The sequence below is a fragment of the Ceratotherium simum genome, chromosome 19 (genome assembly GCF_057802395.1).
Source record: "Ceratotherium simum simum isolate JZ-2026a chromosome 19, ASM5780239v1, whole genome shotgun sequence".
NCBI lineage: Eukaryota > Metazoa > Chordata > Mammalia > Perissodactyla > Rhinocerotidae > Ceratotherium > Ceratotherium simum.
The window spans coordinates 37,322,345-37,338,317 of record NC_141918.1 but is presented as its reverse complement, the minus strand read 5'-3'; the positions used below and the strand labels follow the sequence as shown (position 1 = coordinate 37,338,317).

The 15,973-nt window shown below is 37.8% G+C and overlaps 1 protein-coding gene across 1 annotated transcript in view; it reads left to right on the top strand.

Annotated features, from left to right (window-relative positions):
- The window catches only part of FRK (fyn related Src family tyrosine kinase), a 97,558-nt gene extending 88,614 nt beyond the window's left edge, over positions 1-8,944 (top strand). The window contains exons 6-8 of the mRNA XM_004422237.3: positions 4,858-5,039; positions 6,078-6,243; positions 6,632-8,944. Of these exons, the coding sequence (XP_004422294.2) occupies positions 4,858-5,039; positions 6,078-6,243; positions 6,632-6,843 (560 nt within the window). The 3' untranslated portion in view covers positions 6,844-8,944. The remainder of the gene's footprint in view (positions 1-4,857; positions 5,040-6,077; positions 6,244-6,631) is intronic.
- Positions 8,945-15,973: the final 7,029 nt, after the last annotated feature.

The window sequence follows — 15,973 nt, the reverse complement described above, 5'->3', positions numbered from 1 at the left end:
TAGCCAGGTGGAGTAATGAAGATATGCTCATTACAGACAATCCCATCCCAATCAAGAGACTTTAAATTCAATGAAGTTATCATAAAATGAATCTGCCACTCTTAAACAGCCCATCATGATAAATATTATTAAGCTGAAAGGCTCTTGAGTAATGGAATATAATTGAAAATATTTTCTTGCTGCATATGTAAATTGTCACAGGTCTATGAACCCTTATATCAGTTTTGACATCTGGCCATTGTATTAGAAGTGTGCTCTGAGGTTTATATAGGCAGTTTGTAGGTCACTGTACTCTTTCAGGGTAAGCAATATGTTGTTACTCAATTTCCTTCGCTATTGTACCTGTCAGTGAAAACTTTTTTATATCCAATGTAATAGGATTAGATGTTGTATTTGATAGTTGAAATAACACACATATTTTTCTATAGAACCATCTTTGTAGTCCCTAAGCTTGGCTGAATATTTTTTTTCAATAAATTTCTCCAAAATGGAAGAAACTTGTCAAAAACTTTAGCATTGAGGGTAATTATTGTCCAGTATTTCTTACTGAAATTTAAAGAGGATAAATATCTGCTTTTTTTTTTTTTTAAGTTTAGTTGGGCTTGTTTTCTTTCCAATAAATACTTGTAGAGCATCTAACATATGTCAGTATATATATATATTTTTAATAAATCAAATCCTAGCGTGTTCATCATTCTCAGGGACAGTTTAAGTGGATTGAAATAGACAAGAGTGTTTTCATTGAGATATCCTGTACAAATATTAACTTAGTTCATTCTTCTAACAACCCCATGAAGTAAGTATTATTATTATCATCCTCATTTTACAGTTGGAGAAATTGAGGTATGAAGAGGTTAAGTAACTTATCCAAGGTGGTTGACCAGAATTCAAACCCAGGAAATCTGGCTCCGTCGTCCACGCTTTTAACCATATGCATAGCACTGCTGTTATTTTCCTAATGTCAACCTGTATCTGTTATCTATTGAGGCACAACAAATTACCCCAAAACTTAGTGGCTAAAAGTGGCAAACATTTATTATCTCACTGTTTCTGCAGTCAGGAATTCAGGAGCAGCTGAGCTGGGTCTTCTAGCTCAGGGTTTCTCACAAGGCTGCAATCACGGTGTCGGCAGGTGCTCCACTCATCTGAAGGCTCTAGGGGAGGTTGATCTACTTCCAACCTGCCTCATGTGATTGTTGGCAGGAGTTGGTCCCTTGGGGCTGCTGATTGAGGAAGTCAGTTCCTTGCTGGTTGTTGGCCGGAAGCTGCGCTATATTCCTTGTTACATGGATCTCAATATAGAGCAACTTGTAGCGTGGCGGTTGGCTTCATTAGAGTGAGCAAATGAGAGAGCAAAGGAGTGGATAGTTCCAGCAAGACGAAGTCACAATCTTTGATAACTTATCTTAGAAGTGGTACCCCATCACTTTTGCCATATTCTATTTGTTAAAAGTGAGTCACTAGGTTTAGACTACACTTAATGGAAGGTGATTTCACGCAGCGTGAATACCAGGAGGCAGAGATCATTGGGAGCCATTTTAGAAGCTGCTTACCGCATGGCCTAGGACTAGTCACCAGTTTATCTTAACTTTTTTATGTTTCTTTTCTTATTGAGTGAATTTGATGACAAAAGACGTGGCTATTTTGGCCATCACAGCAACAATACTTTGCCATTATGCTGCACACTAAATTATATTTTGTTTTTGCTTATATCTCATTTTAGACTGAATAATTAATGTTAGCTGCTATAACATACAATTCAAAAATCTCAATGATATAACAAAATATATGCATTTTTGATATGCATCAGGCTGGTCTTCTAGGTGGCTTTCTTTAAACAGTGACACGGATTCAGACTCCTTCGATCACGTGACTCGGCTGTTTCAAAATTCATCCCTTCTAGCTACAAAGATGTAGAAAATTTTAAAGATCAGGCCTTAAGTGATGAATATCTTCTCTGCACACATTGCAGTGCACAGAAACAGTGATATGGCCCAATTTAACTGCAAGAGAAGATGGGGAATAGTCTTCTGTGTATGCCAGGGAAGAAAAGGGCAAATGGGTCATTGAGCTGTTAGTTTCGCCTCACATCCTATTTAAATATGCTGCTTGATTAAAAAAAATTATATATATATATGTACACGCACATACACACACACACACAGTGCTCTATGCTCAGGTCTTTCCCATTTACAAACTTCCCTTGACTCTATTTATTTCACGTTTTAATTAAAAAAGATAGAATACATGTAGAAAGTACATAAATCATATAGTACAGTAATTGTAAAGTGAACAAGTAAACAACTATACAGCCACTGTACAAATGAAAAATGAGAACATGGCCAGCACGAGAAACCCCTGAGTACATTGTCAATGACAACCCCTCGCTATTGTGAATTTCATGATAATTGCTTTCCCATGACTTACATTTTCCTCTATCACATCCTTGTTGCCTTCCCTTCCTGACTAGGTTTTTGAAAATTGACATCTCCCCTCTTGCTTTCTCCATGTCCTTAACTCCCATTCAGCCCTCAACCCCTTATACTCCATCTCCAGTGAAACTGCAATTCCTGCCACCAAAGTCACCAATGGCTCCCTAATTATTATATTTAACAAATACTTTTTAGTCTTTATCTTGCTGGACTTATCTGTGGAATTTGACAATTGTAGTGACTTTCTCTTCTCAAAACCTTTAACTGTTATGATGTTCTCTTCTGGTTCTCCTCTTATTCTTCTGGCTGATTCCTCTCAGTTTTCTTGCTGATTCCTCTCAGTTTTCTTGCAGGTTTATCTTCCTTTGCCCACCCTAAATGTTGGTGTTTCTCATGATTCTGTCACTTTCTAGCAATCTCTCTCACTTTTATTAACTCCCACTCATAAACTATGACTGTTAAACCAATATTTGTGGCTGCCTCTTTCCCCTGAGCTTCAGATCCATATGCTTGTCTTCTTTTAGGTATTTCCATTTGAGTAATCCATATGCATCTCTAGTTTAATGAATCCTAAACTGTTTAATTCTTTTTTTTTTTTTTGTGAGGAAGATCAGCCCTGAGCTAACAGCCGTGCTAATCCTCCTCTTTTTGCTGAAGGAGACCGGCTCTCAGCTAACATCTATTGCCAATCCTCCTTTTTTTTCCCCCCAAAGCCCCAGTAGATAGTTGTATGTCATAGCTGCACATCCTTCTAGTTGCTGTATGTGGGACGCGGCCTCAGCATGGCAGGAGAAGCGGTGCATTGGTGCCCGCCCAGATCCGAACCCGGGCCGTCAGCAGCAGAGCGTGAGCGCTTAACTGCTAAGCCATGGGGCTGGCCCTAAACTGTTTAATTCTAAGTAAGCAGCAGCAATGGTAATCATAACAGGTAGAATTTACTGAGTTCTCCTAGGAGCCAGGCACTGTGTTAAGTGCTTTATGTGTATTAACTCATTTCTTTTTTTTCTGAGGAAGATTGGCCCTGCACTAACATCTGTTGCTGATCTTCCTCTTTTTCCTTTTTTTCCCCTCTCTAAAACCCCAGTACATAGTTGTATATCATACTTGTAGAGTTGTAGCTCTTCTACATGGGATGCTGCCTCAGCATGGCTTGATGAGCAGTGAGTAGGTCCACGCCCAAGATCCGAACCGGTGAACCCCGGGCTACCAAAACGGAACGCGCGAACTTAACCACTATGCCACTGGGCCGGCCCCTATTAACTCATTTTAACTTTCATTTTATTAATTCTCATTTTAACAACTAATACTTTAAGGTAATTACAATTATCGCCATATAGATGAGGAAATTGAGGCATAGGAGTGTTAAGCAGCTTGTCCAAGGTCAGGAAGAAATGTGAGGCAGAGCCCTGGTCCAAACTCTGGCACTATAGCTTCAAACTAGTCTTCTTAACTTCTGTACTATAGTTGCCTCTCAAATCAGGAGTGGTGTCTAAGACTCTTGACCGTGAGTCCAATGCACTTTTATTAATATTTGGCTTATTCAGACAGGGATAATAATAGTTTGGATTTATATGAGATCTTTTAAATTCTCCAGAAATCTGAAGACATCTGCTAACAGTATGGCAGCTAAACACTATCCAGGGATGGCTTACTCCATTTCACAAAGTCACCACAAAATAACACTAACCTCTCTACTAAGGATAAAACTGACCCAACTACATACATTTCTTGTACTTAATTACACAGGATCAGCAGTAAGAGAAACTGTGTCTATTAAAGGTGAGTCCATTGCCTGGAGAGATGAGCAAACTATTCTAAGAATAACAGGCTAAGAAAGGGAAATTTAAAAAATATATCAATCTTAATGGAGTACAAGTGTAATATACACATTTTATAACTACTGATAGACTCTTCATTTTTGTTAGTGAGCTAGTTTTTAAGAACAATATGGTAGAAGAATGAGAACTTTTCATTGACTCAGCCACGCAAATTAGCATTATTTTATAGGTTCAAAGGCTAAAACAGACTATGCAGTGTTTGAAAGAAATCCAGAGGCAACCAAGTAACAATTTCCATGAATAGATGAGCCAGTGATGTGTGGTATTGAAAATGGCAATAGCTGGACTCTTTCAGATACTTACAGCCGTGTTTGGATCGTGTGACACTATTGCTTCTTTCTCTGTGTAATGCTCATTCAGTGAAGAGAGGCCCACAGCCTTGGAACGTGTTTAGACTCTGAAAATTGTTGCCTCATTCACCCTTCACAAGAAATGAAATGGTTTGTATTGATTATATTTCTTTGCTCAACAGATCAGCGCTATGGCACTTAATCCCACTGATAGCTCATTCACCAAAATTCTCAGAATTCACTTCAATAGTTCAAATGTTCTCCAAAGTAAATCTTTTACTTTCTTTTTTTGCCTAGATGACGCTGGAGCTAAAATTCATCTGACTCAGCAGGTAGACATGGCAGCACAGGTTGCCTCTGGAATGGCCTATCTGGAGTCCCAGAACTACATCCATAGAGATCTGGCTGCCAGAAATGTCCTTGTTGGTGAACATAATATCTACAAAGTGGCAGATTTTGGACTTGCAAGAGTTTTTAAGGTGGATTTGTTTTGTTTTAATTAGTTTGTAGTGAGTCAAAAGCCTAATAGACCAGAGTTACTGTTATTTTTCAAAACAATGTTTCTCCAAGTTCTGTGGTCCATTGACCACTTCAAGAGCCCAGGGCCTTACAGACAAACTACCTCTTGTTTCTATTTCTTCGCCAAAGAGCAAGAAACAGAGAAAATGATGACCAACCAGATGGGAAAGTATGTAATTAAGTTTGTGGTTGAATTAATGATCTGTTTTTCAGCACCGGTAGCCTCTGTTTGTCTGCCTATTTCCCTTACAAAAAGCAGCACACTTTGTACAGAGTTATCCCACCCACCTTTGCTCACTTTATGCCAGACTAATATGCATGCTTCTGGAATTCTTCAGCAATCATTGGCTTTTTAATTCCTGCCTGCCCCACTGCCTTTTCTGACATCAGGCCAAAAGACACTAATGTAGGAGATATAATATTAGATAGTTTTCTCTGAATTTAATATTTAATTTCTACACTGTACCCTAAAAATATGGGTGTGGAGCATGAAACACAGCAAATAAATGATTCTCTTTTGATCTTCTTGAATACGTCATCCTTTCTTTTTGTAAATTAATTAGAACCCCAGTGAGTTGATACTTTAATTTAAATCACAGGATCCTGCTTTTCAATATTAGAAAGTGGTTACGTGGTAATTATCAAAGTCAGTGGCTCTTCAACACCATCAGTAAATCAGAAAACAGGCTTTGCTTTCATTTTTTTTTATTTGCTAGAGACCAAATGTAAAGCCAGTATCATGACATATGCAGTAGAATGCTCCTTCCAGTGCTATTTTTAGCACATAGTAGGCTCTCAAATAATATTTTATTAATGACTTCCCATGGATTTTGCAGTCTTGTATTCCAGATTTGGCATCTGTTACTGTAATTATCAATTGAACTAAGCTCATTTTGAATCTTTTCCCTCTAAATTTTAATGTGAAGCAGGTTACAGATCAACGAGGGTGGTAAAAAAATATCACTTTAACTTGGCTTGATTCCTTAATGCATTAACAGGTAGATAATGAAGACATCTATGAATCTAAACACGAAATAAAGCTGCCGGTGAAGTGGACTGCGCCTGAAGCCATTCGTACTAATAAATTCAGCATTAAGTCCGATGTGTGGTCATTTGGAATCCTTCTTTTTGAAATCATTACTTATGGCAAAATGCCTTATAGTGGTGAGTAATTAATTCTGAAGTGGGCCTTTCTGCTGCGGGTCACTTACTTTGGTGTGACTTTAACTGCCTTGCCCAGACTTAGAGGGCAGAGTTATGGGGCTGACCACACCATGTGCCTGTGGGAGCATAATAGATAAAATTTGATGATGATAATTTGCATTAATGAGGTGGTTTATTGCCTCCTTCTCCTTTGCTCTTGAATCGCAGTCTTACAGACATTACTTGCTGCAGGATTTAGTTTAATCTCTGCAGCCCGAGAAGAGGATGGTAGACCTCATAGCTTAGCCAAGAAAATCAATTTGCTTTGTAATCTAGAGCATAAGTATCTATGAATTTAAGACTCTGATCTCTAACTTGTTTTTTATTGGTTCCATTTGATATTTTTTAGGTATGACAGGTACTCAGGTAATCCAGATGTTGGGTCAAAACTATAGACTCCCTCAACCGTCTAACTGCCCACTGCAATTCTACAACATCATGTTGGAGTGTTGGAATGCAGAGCCTAAGGAACGGCCAACATTTGAGACACTGCAGTGGAAACTTGAGGATTATTTTGAACCAGAATCTTCATATTCAGATACAGATAACTTCGTAAGATGAACACTGAAACACATCAAATAATGAAGCAGCAATAAAGTTCAATAATCAGACCCAAAATGCAACCTTATTAGCCAATTGCGAAATGAGATTATCTTGACATAGTCAAGTGATGGGGTAAATTTGGCCACGTATTATAAAAAAGATTATTTGTGCATTTTATTGACTGGGCAACACTGCAGGGCATTCTACGATGATTTATCATTTCCTCACGGCCTGACAAAATGAAATGCACTAAACAAAGTTATTTTTCTTTTTAAAAGATGCTTACATTTCTATTTATTGCTTGAAATGCCGATCAAGAGGATCAACAGATGACAGTCAATTTTTACTCAGTGACTGTTGTAGCATTTTCCTGTTTACTGATTAAAATGGTTATTCATTATTCCTTGGATTGCTGAATCCCATCAGGCTGTTATTATGAAGGGATTTGATTGCTTTGCTGCACAGCAGGACCTGTGCTTTGAGATTTTTTTTCTCTTTTAAAATATCCTGTAACTACAATGATAGTAAAACCATGTTAAATGACTTGATTGTACTGGAATAATTGCACATATTTTTTTTCCTATGCATAAAAAAATGAAGCAGCTGTTGATAAAAAGAATTAAAATCTGTCTCATTCTGTGGAAGGAAATGATGGAGTTTTTCTATACCTCAGTTTGTGTCATCTGAGAATCATCTAAATTCCTTTTAATCTCTTAATGTTAGGAATCAGATTGTAAAGCTGATGAGTTATTATCTATGACAATATGCAAGAAACATCTAATAGCCTGCAAGATCAGAGAAATAGGTATCAAAATACTTTAGGAAAATGAGAGGAGAGCAGTAGGATGTTTTGGCCTAGGATTTCTGAATAATTAAAAAAATGTACCTTTGACATAAAGGCCAGAGTTTTAAATTGACTACAAAGCAGGTCCAGCTCTGTTTCAGATCTAGAGAGTAGGAATAATGTTTGACCTTGGTTGTGAAACTGCATCTTCTGTCTGGAAGGACCAGAGGGTTTTTACTCATCTTAAGTTTGCATTAACCTTTGTAAGAATGTTACTGTTTTAAGCAATGGGTGCATCAAATTCTGTGTCTCGTTAGATGATTAGGGAAAGTTCTCAAAGGTGGTTTCAAAATCAGATATATAGTCAAAGATCTTCTGATGTGCAGCAATGTGAATGAAACAAGTCACAAGCAAACAATATTGTGAGTATATTCTCTCATCTTGAAAGGGGAAGAAGAGCGTATCTAAACAGTTACAGAAACCCTAATACAAAGTGGATTAAGGACTAAGTAAATCTGTAAACTCTCTGACTGGAAGACAGGAGGTAGAGAGGGTTCCAGTCACAAGCCATTAGCAGTTCAATGGTGTTAACAAATGCCCCATTTCTTTCCCACCCTTCCCTCTGCCATCTGCGTTGTCCTCATTCCCACGGTTACAGATGGCCATCAGTAGCAACTGGGACACCCTCTTCTCTTCACCTAACAGGAGAAAATGGAAAACCTCTCTCTCTGCATTTTCAGCTTGCATAAAAATCGTTCTTCTTCTGTTCAGGTAAATTGGGGTCAAATGCCCAGCCTTGGACCAGTAATAGACTTAGTGTGAATGTTATGTGCTGATTGGCTTAGAATAAGTTTTGCCGCTGAAGCTGGGAATATGGTCAACTTTCCTGGAGACAAGTTGGGAGGTCGGCTTAGCTGATGAAATTAGAGAAGATTAGATGCTGAATGGTGTCCATAAGGAGAAAATCCCCTGAGATGAAGCAGCTCTACTATGTATATATAGCAGGTAGGTGTGTGTACATACACTCAGACTTTTCTGAAACTAAAATGGGTCATGTGGAGCTAATGATTATAGAGCCCCTTGGTTCCTTTATGAACAGCAAATATTTGTAAGATAAGGCCAACGTTAATCTTTCTAATTAGGTGACTATGTATAGGACAACTTCAGTTATTTATTTAAAGTCATTGGGTCTAATGCGATCAAGGAGCATATTATAAATAACCAGTTATTAAAAATTAAAAATATAGCTCATTTTCTACAAGCTCATTACTTGGAGTTCAATCCTGCTTGAACATATGTAGAAATTAATTGAAATATCCCATTTCATTGTGAAAATTCAGCTACTATATAATTGTCTTTCTGTAGTAGCTAATAATAATAAATTTTTTAGTAAGATTTGATTTTGAAATGTAAAAAAAAAGGTTATCCTTTCTTGTTTTAATATCACCTGAAACCCATTTAACTTAGTACGTTTGATTCTTGGAGACATTTATGTTCAAGATTCTGTCAAAGCAATCTATTCTTCTTGTTTTTACCTGATGGATCATGGAGAAAAATAATGGATTCAGTTATGAGAAGCAGTAATAGATTTTTTTTAAACTGACATAAATTTCTTTCCCTGTATAGAACAAAAGGATCAGGAAAAGATAAGTTGAATTTTCCTACAATGACTCAGCTCTTGTTAAATTTACCTCCCAAAAATTGTAGCAAAGCACTTTCTATGTAATGTTTTATTTATGTAATTCAGTTATTTGGAGGTGGTGGTGAGGGATGTGAGTACATCATTTCATGTGGTATTTCAAATCTCTTTTGACAAAAACCTAAGAATTTTTGCAATAGGAGAAATGCAAAATTCCATTAAGCCTCTTTTAAGAAGGTTAGGAAGGAAATAAGTCCACATTACCTAAGGTCTAAAGACAGACAGAGTGTACTCCTAATAGTTGTGGAACCTGAATATTGTGTTATCAAAAACAAAGGTAAAGTCAAAGTCACCAGCCATCTGCAAAGTGGCTGTGGGAGTGGATATTCTTAAAGGCCACTGAGGAGAAAGCCATGGGGAAATATCAGGCTGGGCCCATTCACTCACTCATTCTACTCACAACATGTGTCTGTAGAGTGACTGCATGGATCGACTGAACCATAAGGGGCCCAAACTCTTTTGATTCTCTGATGGCGCAAAGGGAACCATTGCCCTTGGAAGGATGCCGACTGTCACTCAGCTGGAGTTTCCTGGAGAAAGCAGGGCTCAGCTGGTGATCCATGGCTTTGCCAAGCATATGCCCCATCTGCAATAGCGTTTTTCATGGTGTAGTTGAACATATGGTTTCTGGACCAAACGGCCTGACTGGCAGTGTGTCTGTGGTGACTTTTCAGGACTCTTTGCAAAGATACATTATATGAACTAGAAGGGTGATAATTTGTGTACTTATTCATGTTGTGTCATTGTGTTCTCCCATTGAGAAAGACCACTTTAAAAAAAGTAATTGAGATTTGTATGCATGGGTATTTGAATTGCCAATGGGCTCATCTGGAAATGTATTGTATTTCATTGCATCATTACACAGAAATTGTGGTCTATAATCTTCAACATGATCCAAAAATTCAGTGTCATAAGATAAAAAAAAAAGCTGGGACTTTGGGGGAGAATACTTACAAATCTTTTCAATCCATGACCCCAGTAATATTTTAATTTTCACAGTGTCATCTTTTCACTGCATACATTGCACCATTAAACTCCTTTGGATTTTCCTTTTTTTATATTAAGAAAGTGATGGTAAATCTCTTAAATTATTTATTACATTTAGAAATAAACTGGAGAATAAAAATAGTATGCAAACCCTGAATTTTGGAGCCCTTAACAAGTTTAGCTTCAATCTGCACTCACATGGCACTATCTACATAGGAGTTAGAAGATTAAGTTATAAGGAAAGAGACACCCAATTATTTCCATTTAGTCTTCTTGCCTGGGTAGTTAATTTATCCATTAGTCATCTAAAACAAAAGACTTCAGTGTAACATCTTTTTCATCCTCATGGAAAATAATCAGCTCTTCCAGGAAAGGGCAGCAAATCTCAACATGTCTAAGTATCTCATCTGTATTGCTGTACAGGTGATTCAAGTCATATAACATAACAACCATGAAATCGTATGTTAGGGAAAAATGGTTAAAAGCAACTAAAATTGCTTGATTTGGAAGAAGCTAAACATTGTCTAGTAATAATTTCCTGAGATTTTAGAATAAAGGCTTTGATTAAACTATCTGTGAAAGATAAAGTTGTTTGATATTAACCAAATTATGTTTAATTTTTATGGTCCACGTATTTTAGGGTAAAAGATATCATAGCTTTTAATTATTTTTCAAAATCTATATTTAACTATAGAGTCAGAAAGTGGGAAACAAAGCTGATTAGCCAGATTATTATACTTTAAAGGTACCACAGTGAGATTTTGGTCTCTAAAAAACATGTATTTCTATATTGTACCTTTTAATAATATTTATATTGTACAATTACATATGTATGTATATTACACGTGATTAATTTATATATGTAGCTAAAAGGATTAAAAAAAACCCTCTTTTAGTTGTACCACTTGTTATAATGCTGTTATTTACCTTGATTCAAATGCAACTATTTAATTTTTAAAAAATTTCTGTTTCTGTGTTCTTTAAAATACTAAGGCAAAGGCTTTTCTTGAAAATATATTTTACCCTAATTGTTCTAACTTTATTCACATTGGATTTGTTCATTATGCTAGTTTATTGATTATTTTTAACTTGACTGCTTTCTTCTTTTTTTTTTTTTGATGAGGAAGATTGGCCCTGAGCTAACATCTGTGCCAATCTTCCTCTATTTTGTATGTGGGTTGCTGCCACAGCATGGCTTGATGAGTAGTGTAGGTCCACACCCAGGATTCGAACCCGTGAACCTGGGTCATAGAGGCAGAGAGTGCCTAGCCAGCCCTTAACTTGACTTTTAAAAGTTGATGTCACTCTTTCAGAGGTCAAGTTGGTTGTAGACCCACAACACTAATTTAATGTGTTTCGTTAGCAAGTAAAATGTTTGACTAGATTAAAAAGAGCTTGCATTTGTATGGGGATAGTAAGTCTGTGAATCCGGGGAATATGATCTTGCCTCTGTCACATACTCACTGCAGGTCAGCTGCTTCGTGTCACCTTTCTCAGAGACCCAGGCTGATGGAGAAACCACCAGCTCTTATGTTCTCGGTTACTCTGGCAGTGGGAATGAGAGCTCGGTGGGTCTCATGTTGGCAATTAAATCCTTGGGCCCAGAAGATAGACATTCACCTCCACTTACAACTCTGTGGCCACAATCACATGGCATTACCCAGATACAAGGAGTGTGGGAAGTGCAATCCTACGATGTACCCAGAGGTAGGGCACCAGAAATACTCAGTAAGCAGCATTAACACTATCACAGCACATTAAAATGTCAAATAAATTTTAAGTGATGCTGAGTGACGGAAGGCCATGTGTACTCATTTATCCATTCCTTTTCCTTAATTACTTCATTCATTAAGCAATTATATATTGATTGTCTATGAGTAGCAGACATTGGACTAGATGCTTGGATAAAACTGTGAACTAGAGAGAAATAGACTCTGCTCTCTGTAAGTTTAGAATTTATGAGGGGAGGCGGTTCGGGGTATACGAATCTCAGCTCATAAACCTATGAGCACAATTTTACCTTCTTGTTTTCTCCCTGAGAATTAACTTATTGTCTGCAAGCTGCTATCCAGTATCCATTTTCTCTTTGCTCCTTAATAACAGAACCTATTTTATTGGAGCCCAGCTAAAAGATCACATTTCTTAGCCTCTTTTACAGCTAGGGGTTACCAAAGGGATGTAAGAGGTTATTTGGCATGACTTCTGGGAATATCCCATAGATGTGGACAGAGAACTGTCATGGACCTTTTCTTGTCTTTTCCCCTTTTGTTCTGTTTTAGGCCTGGAACTCAGTAGCCATCTTAGATTGTGAAGAAATGTTATAGATGGAAGTCACTTCTCAGTAGGGTCTGGGTCCTTAATGAGAGGGAATGAGAGGCTTGCCATGCATTCCTTGGACTGCTGACCTCAGAAATTCTACTACAGGACAGAAAGAAACATTATGCTATTTAAGCAACCATTTCCAATCTCTCTAGAGATTGGAACACTCAATATCTGAATGGCTCATTGTCTGCTTAAAACTTCCATTCCACCAGGTTTTGGAAAATAAGTCTCAATTATTTCTAGGATTTTTTCCTAAGTACTGGGTGCTTATGATGTGTTAAGGCTTTGGAGGAGTTGGAATTGTCTAGTGCCAATATCAGGTCATTACCTGTCTCTGTGGCCATCCACTGAGATATCTATCTTCTCTCCCATCTGAAGTGACCTCTTGATCTCAGCTCTTTATCGTCTATTTCGACACTCTTCTTGGGTCCAAAAGAAGCATTTGACCCCTCTGCCTAGATGCTTCCATGGCCGTGAGCTTCTCTCCCTTGCCAGGCCACGTGTCAGGAAGGACTCTGAAGCATTCCTCTTTTTCAGGCTCTTCTTGGGAATACTGCCCTCAGATTCTCCAAACCATCTGAAAATCCTCCCATTCTCCCTCCTCCCATCTCAGATTAGGGCCCCATCGACCCCATGTGTATCCCTTGGGTTCCATTCTGCCCCTGTCCTTGGAATCTTTTGTCTTTTAGGATGGTAGGGTTGAGTAGGGTGGACCAGAAGACTGATGACTGCATTTCAAAAGACTTGGATTTTAAAAGACAACAATTTGACTTTGTTTTTCCTATTTTCTACTGTAATAATCCTCCTTTTAGATATAAATGCGCCATTGTCTACTAGCCTGAAGTGGGAGGACCAAAGCATAACGTAAAATATCTGGGGAAAACATCAATTACTATCTTAAAATAGTATCCTGCCACACATGGAAATTCAACAAAAATTACACAAATAATTACTTAACTATGGTCGCACTGAGTATTATGAAGGAGAAATGTGGGGTGCTGTGGGAGCGAATAACAAGTAACCAAAACCAGGTCTGGGAGTTGGGGAGAAATGGAAACAGTAATGTTTAACTGTGGTCTGAAGGAGGAGAAGATGTTCACTAGCTTCGGAGAAGGTAGGCACAACAAAGATAAAGACTCTGCAAAGATAAAGAGCATGGCACAAGTGAAGAACTGAAAGAAATCCACTTAACCTGGAGTGTGTGGAGCGAGGGGGAATGGCACAAGTTACAGCTGGCCAGCCAAGTCCTGTCCCAATCATGAGGGGGGCTGTGTAGTCTGGGTTAGTAATCTTATTCTTAATCCTAATGGGCAGACATTACAAGTCTTTAAATTGCTGGCATGACCTAATTTGAATTTTTAAAATATTGTTTTCACTAATGTATGGAGAATGGATATGGGAAGACAATTTAGGAGGACAAATTGTCTAGGGGAAAGATGACAGTGGGTCAGATGAGTGGATGTCAGGAGATGTAGAAAACAAGGAACACGTGCGACATCTGGAAGTAGAATCAGCAGCACTTGATAACTCTTTGGTTATGTGGGTAAGGAATAGTTAGGTATCAAGCATGACCTCATGTGTCCTCTGGGAGCAACTAGACGAGGAACAATGGAAAAGAATCAGGTAAGGGGGATGATGATCATAGGAGATAGTTAGCTGATCAGTTGTCATGAAACATCCAAGTTGAGATGTTAATTAAGGAGTTGAATATTTGTGCCTGGAGCTCAGAAGAGAAGTATGAAGCCAACTGAAAGTTTAGGAGGAGTTGGCATAAGGAAGCCATGTAAGGGAAGGGGACCACCAAGAAAAGAGCAGAGAATGAGAAACAAAGAGGTCCCAGCATTAGTCCTTGAGGAGATGGAGCATTTAAATTTGGGTGGAGAAGAGGAAGCGAGGGAAGTGGGTGGGAAATCAGGAGAGTGTTATGCAGAAGCTAAGAATGAAGGAGCTGCCAGTTGTATTGAATGTTGATGAGAGGGCAAAGACCTTGGAAAGTGCAAGTTTTCCACTAGTTTTTAGCAACATGGCAGTCCTTAGGAAGTGTGTTTTCACCAGAGAAGTGAGATGAAAGGTGAGACTCTAGTGGGCTGAGGCACAAGCAAGAGGTGAGTGGGGACAACATCTACGGCCCTGGCAGCTTTCCCCCATATGTGGTTGTGTCTCTAAGAGGACAGGCAGCAGCTAACAGTGAATGTGGGATTCAAAGAGGGGTGTGTGTTTCTAAAAATCAGAGAGACTAGATTTTGTTTGAACGCAGTTAGGATGGTTGTTGGAAGTTATTTCAGCAGGAGTACATAGTGTAGGAACATCTTGTGACTCAAATTTGAAAGAATAACTGCTGTCATGCTCACTGAATTTGTGTAGGTGATATAATATGGATATTTAGCTGTTAAACTAAACATGCTTACCTTAGGGGAACGAAGGCCTGGAATGTAGTAAAAACATATTTTGAACTGATACATCTCTTATTCCAGGACCATTTACTTTGTTTTAGTGAAAATTTCATGGTGAAATTTTCTTACCTGTTTCCCCAAGGTTATCCAGTTTGCTAATATTCTGTGAGTAGATAGGTAGCTTTTCTTTAGAAAAATAAGTTTAACTTGGATTAGAGAAACAGCAAAAAAAAGAAAAGAATTCAAGAATTCCAAGTAAAATATCTATTCATTTTCCTTGAATATGGATGTCAGGTCTAATTGTTGAAAATGAAACAATATGGCTCATTGCAGATGAATTATGAAATCCATTTAAGAGCATGTTAAAACAGTGCCAAGGAGGTGTTAAGAAGTTCAAGTTTTAATATTTCAGGGGGAAGACATTTGAACCACTCCCAAAGAATATAATAATAAAAAAGAATAAAAAGGGAAAAAGAAAAGAAAATGAAAACAAAGACAGACAAAGCTATTTTAAGAAAACGTCATCAAAATCTTAGGAGAAATGTTTCTTCCTTTATCTGGTTAATCGGCTTATGAATAATGCAGAAACGTTCTTATTTGGCTTTAAAATATCCTTAGTTCAAAGTTTTAGGACCTGACTCAGACAGAAATGATTTTGCAATAAAATCTTTCTTGGGTATTGTCTTCATCAATCTATTTTCATAGAACCGCAGAATTTTAGAGCTGGTAGGAAGCTTGGAGATGAGTTCTTCCCCTTCTTTTGGAATGAAAACTCAGAGGCAAAAATAATAAAAAGCAAGAGATATTTAGCTGTTTGAGAGATATTTTCCTTCAAATGAAACTGCTTCATAAACTTTTTAAATCCTAGCACAATTATTTGCAAATCTTCAAGAAAAGACTTAGCATAAATAAGATTGTCTCCAGTTAATTGTCTTTTTCCTGTATTTTAGAGAAACTTATGGC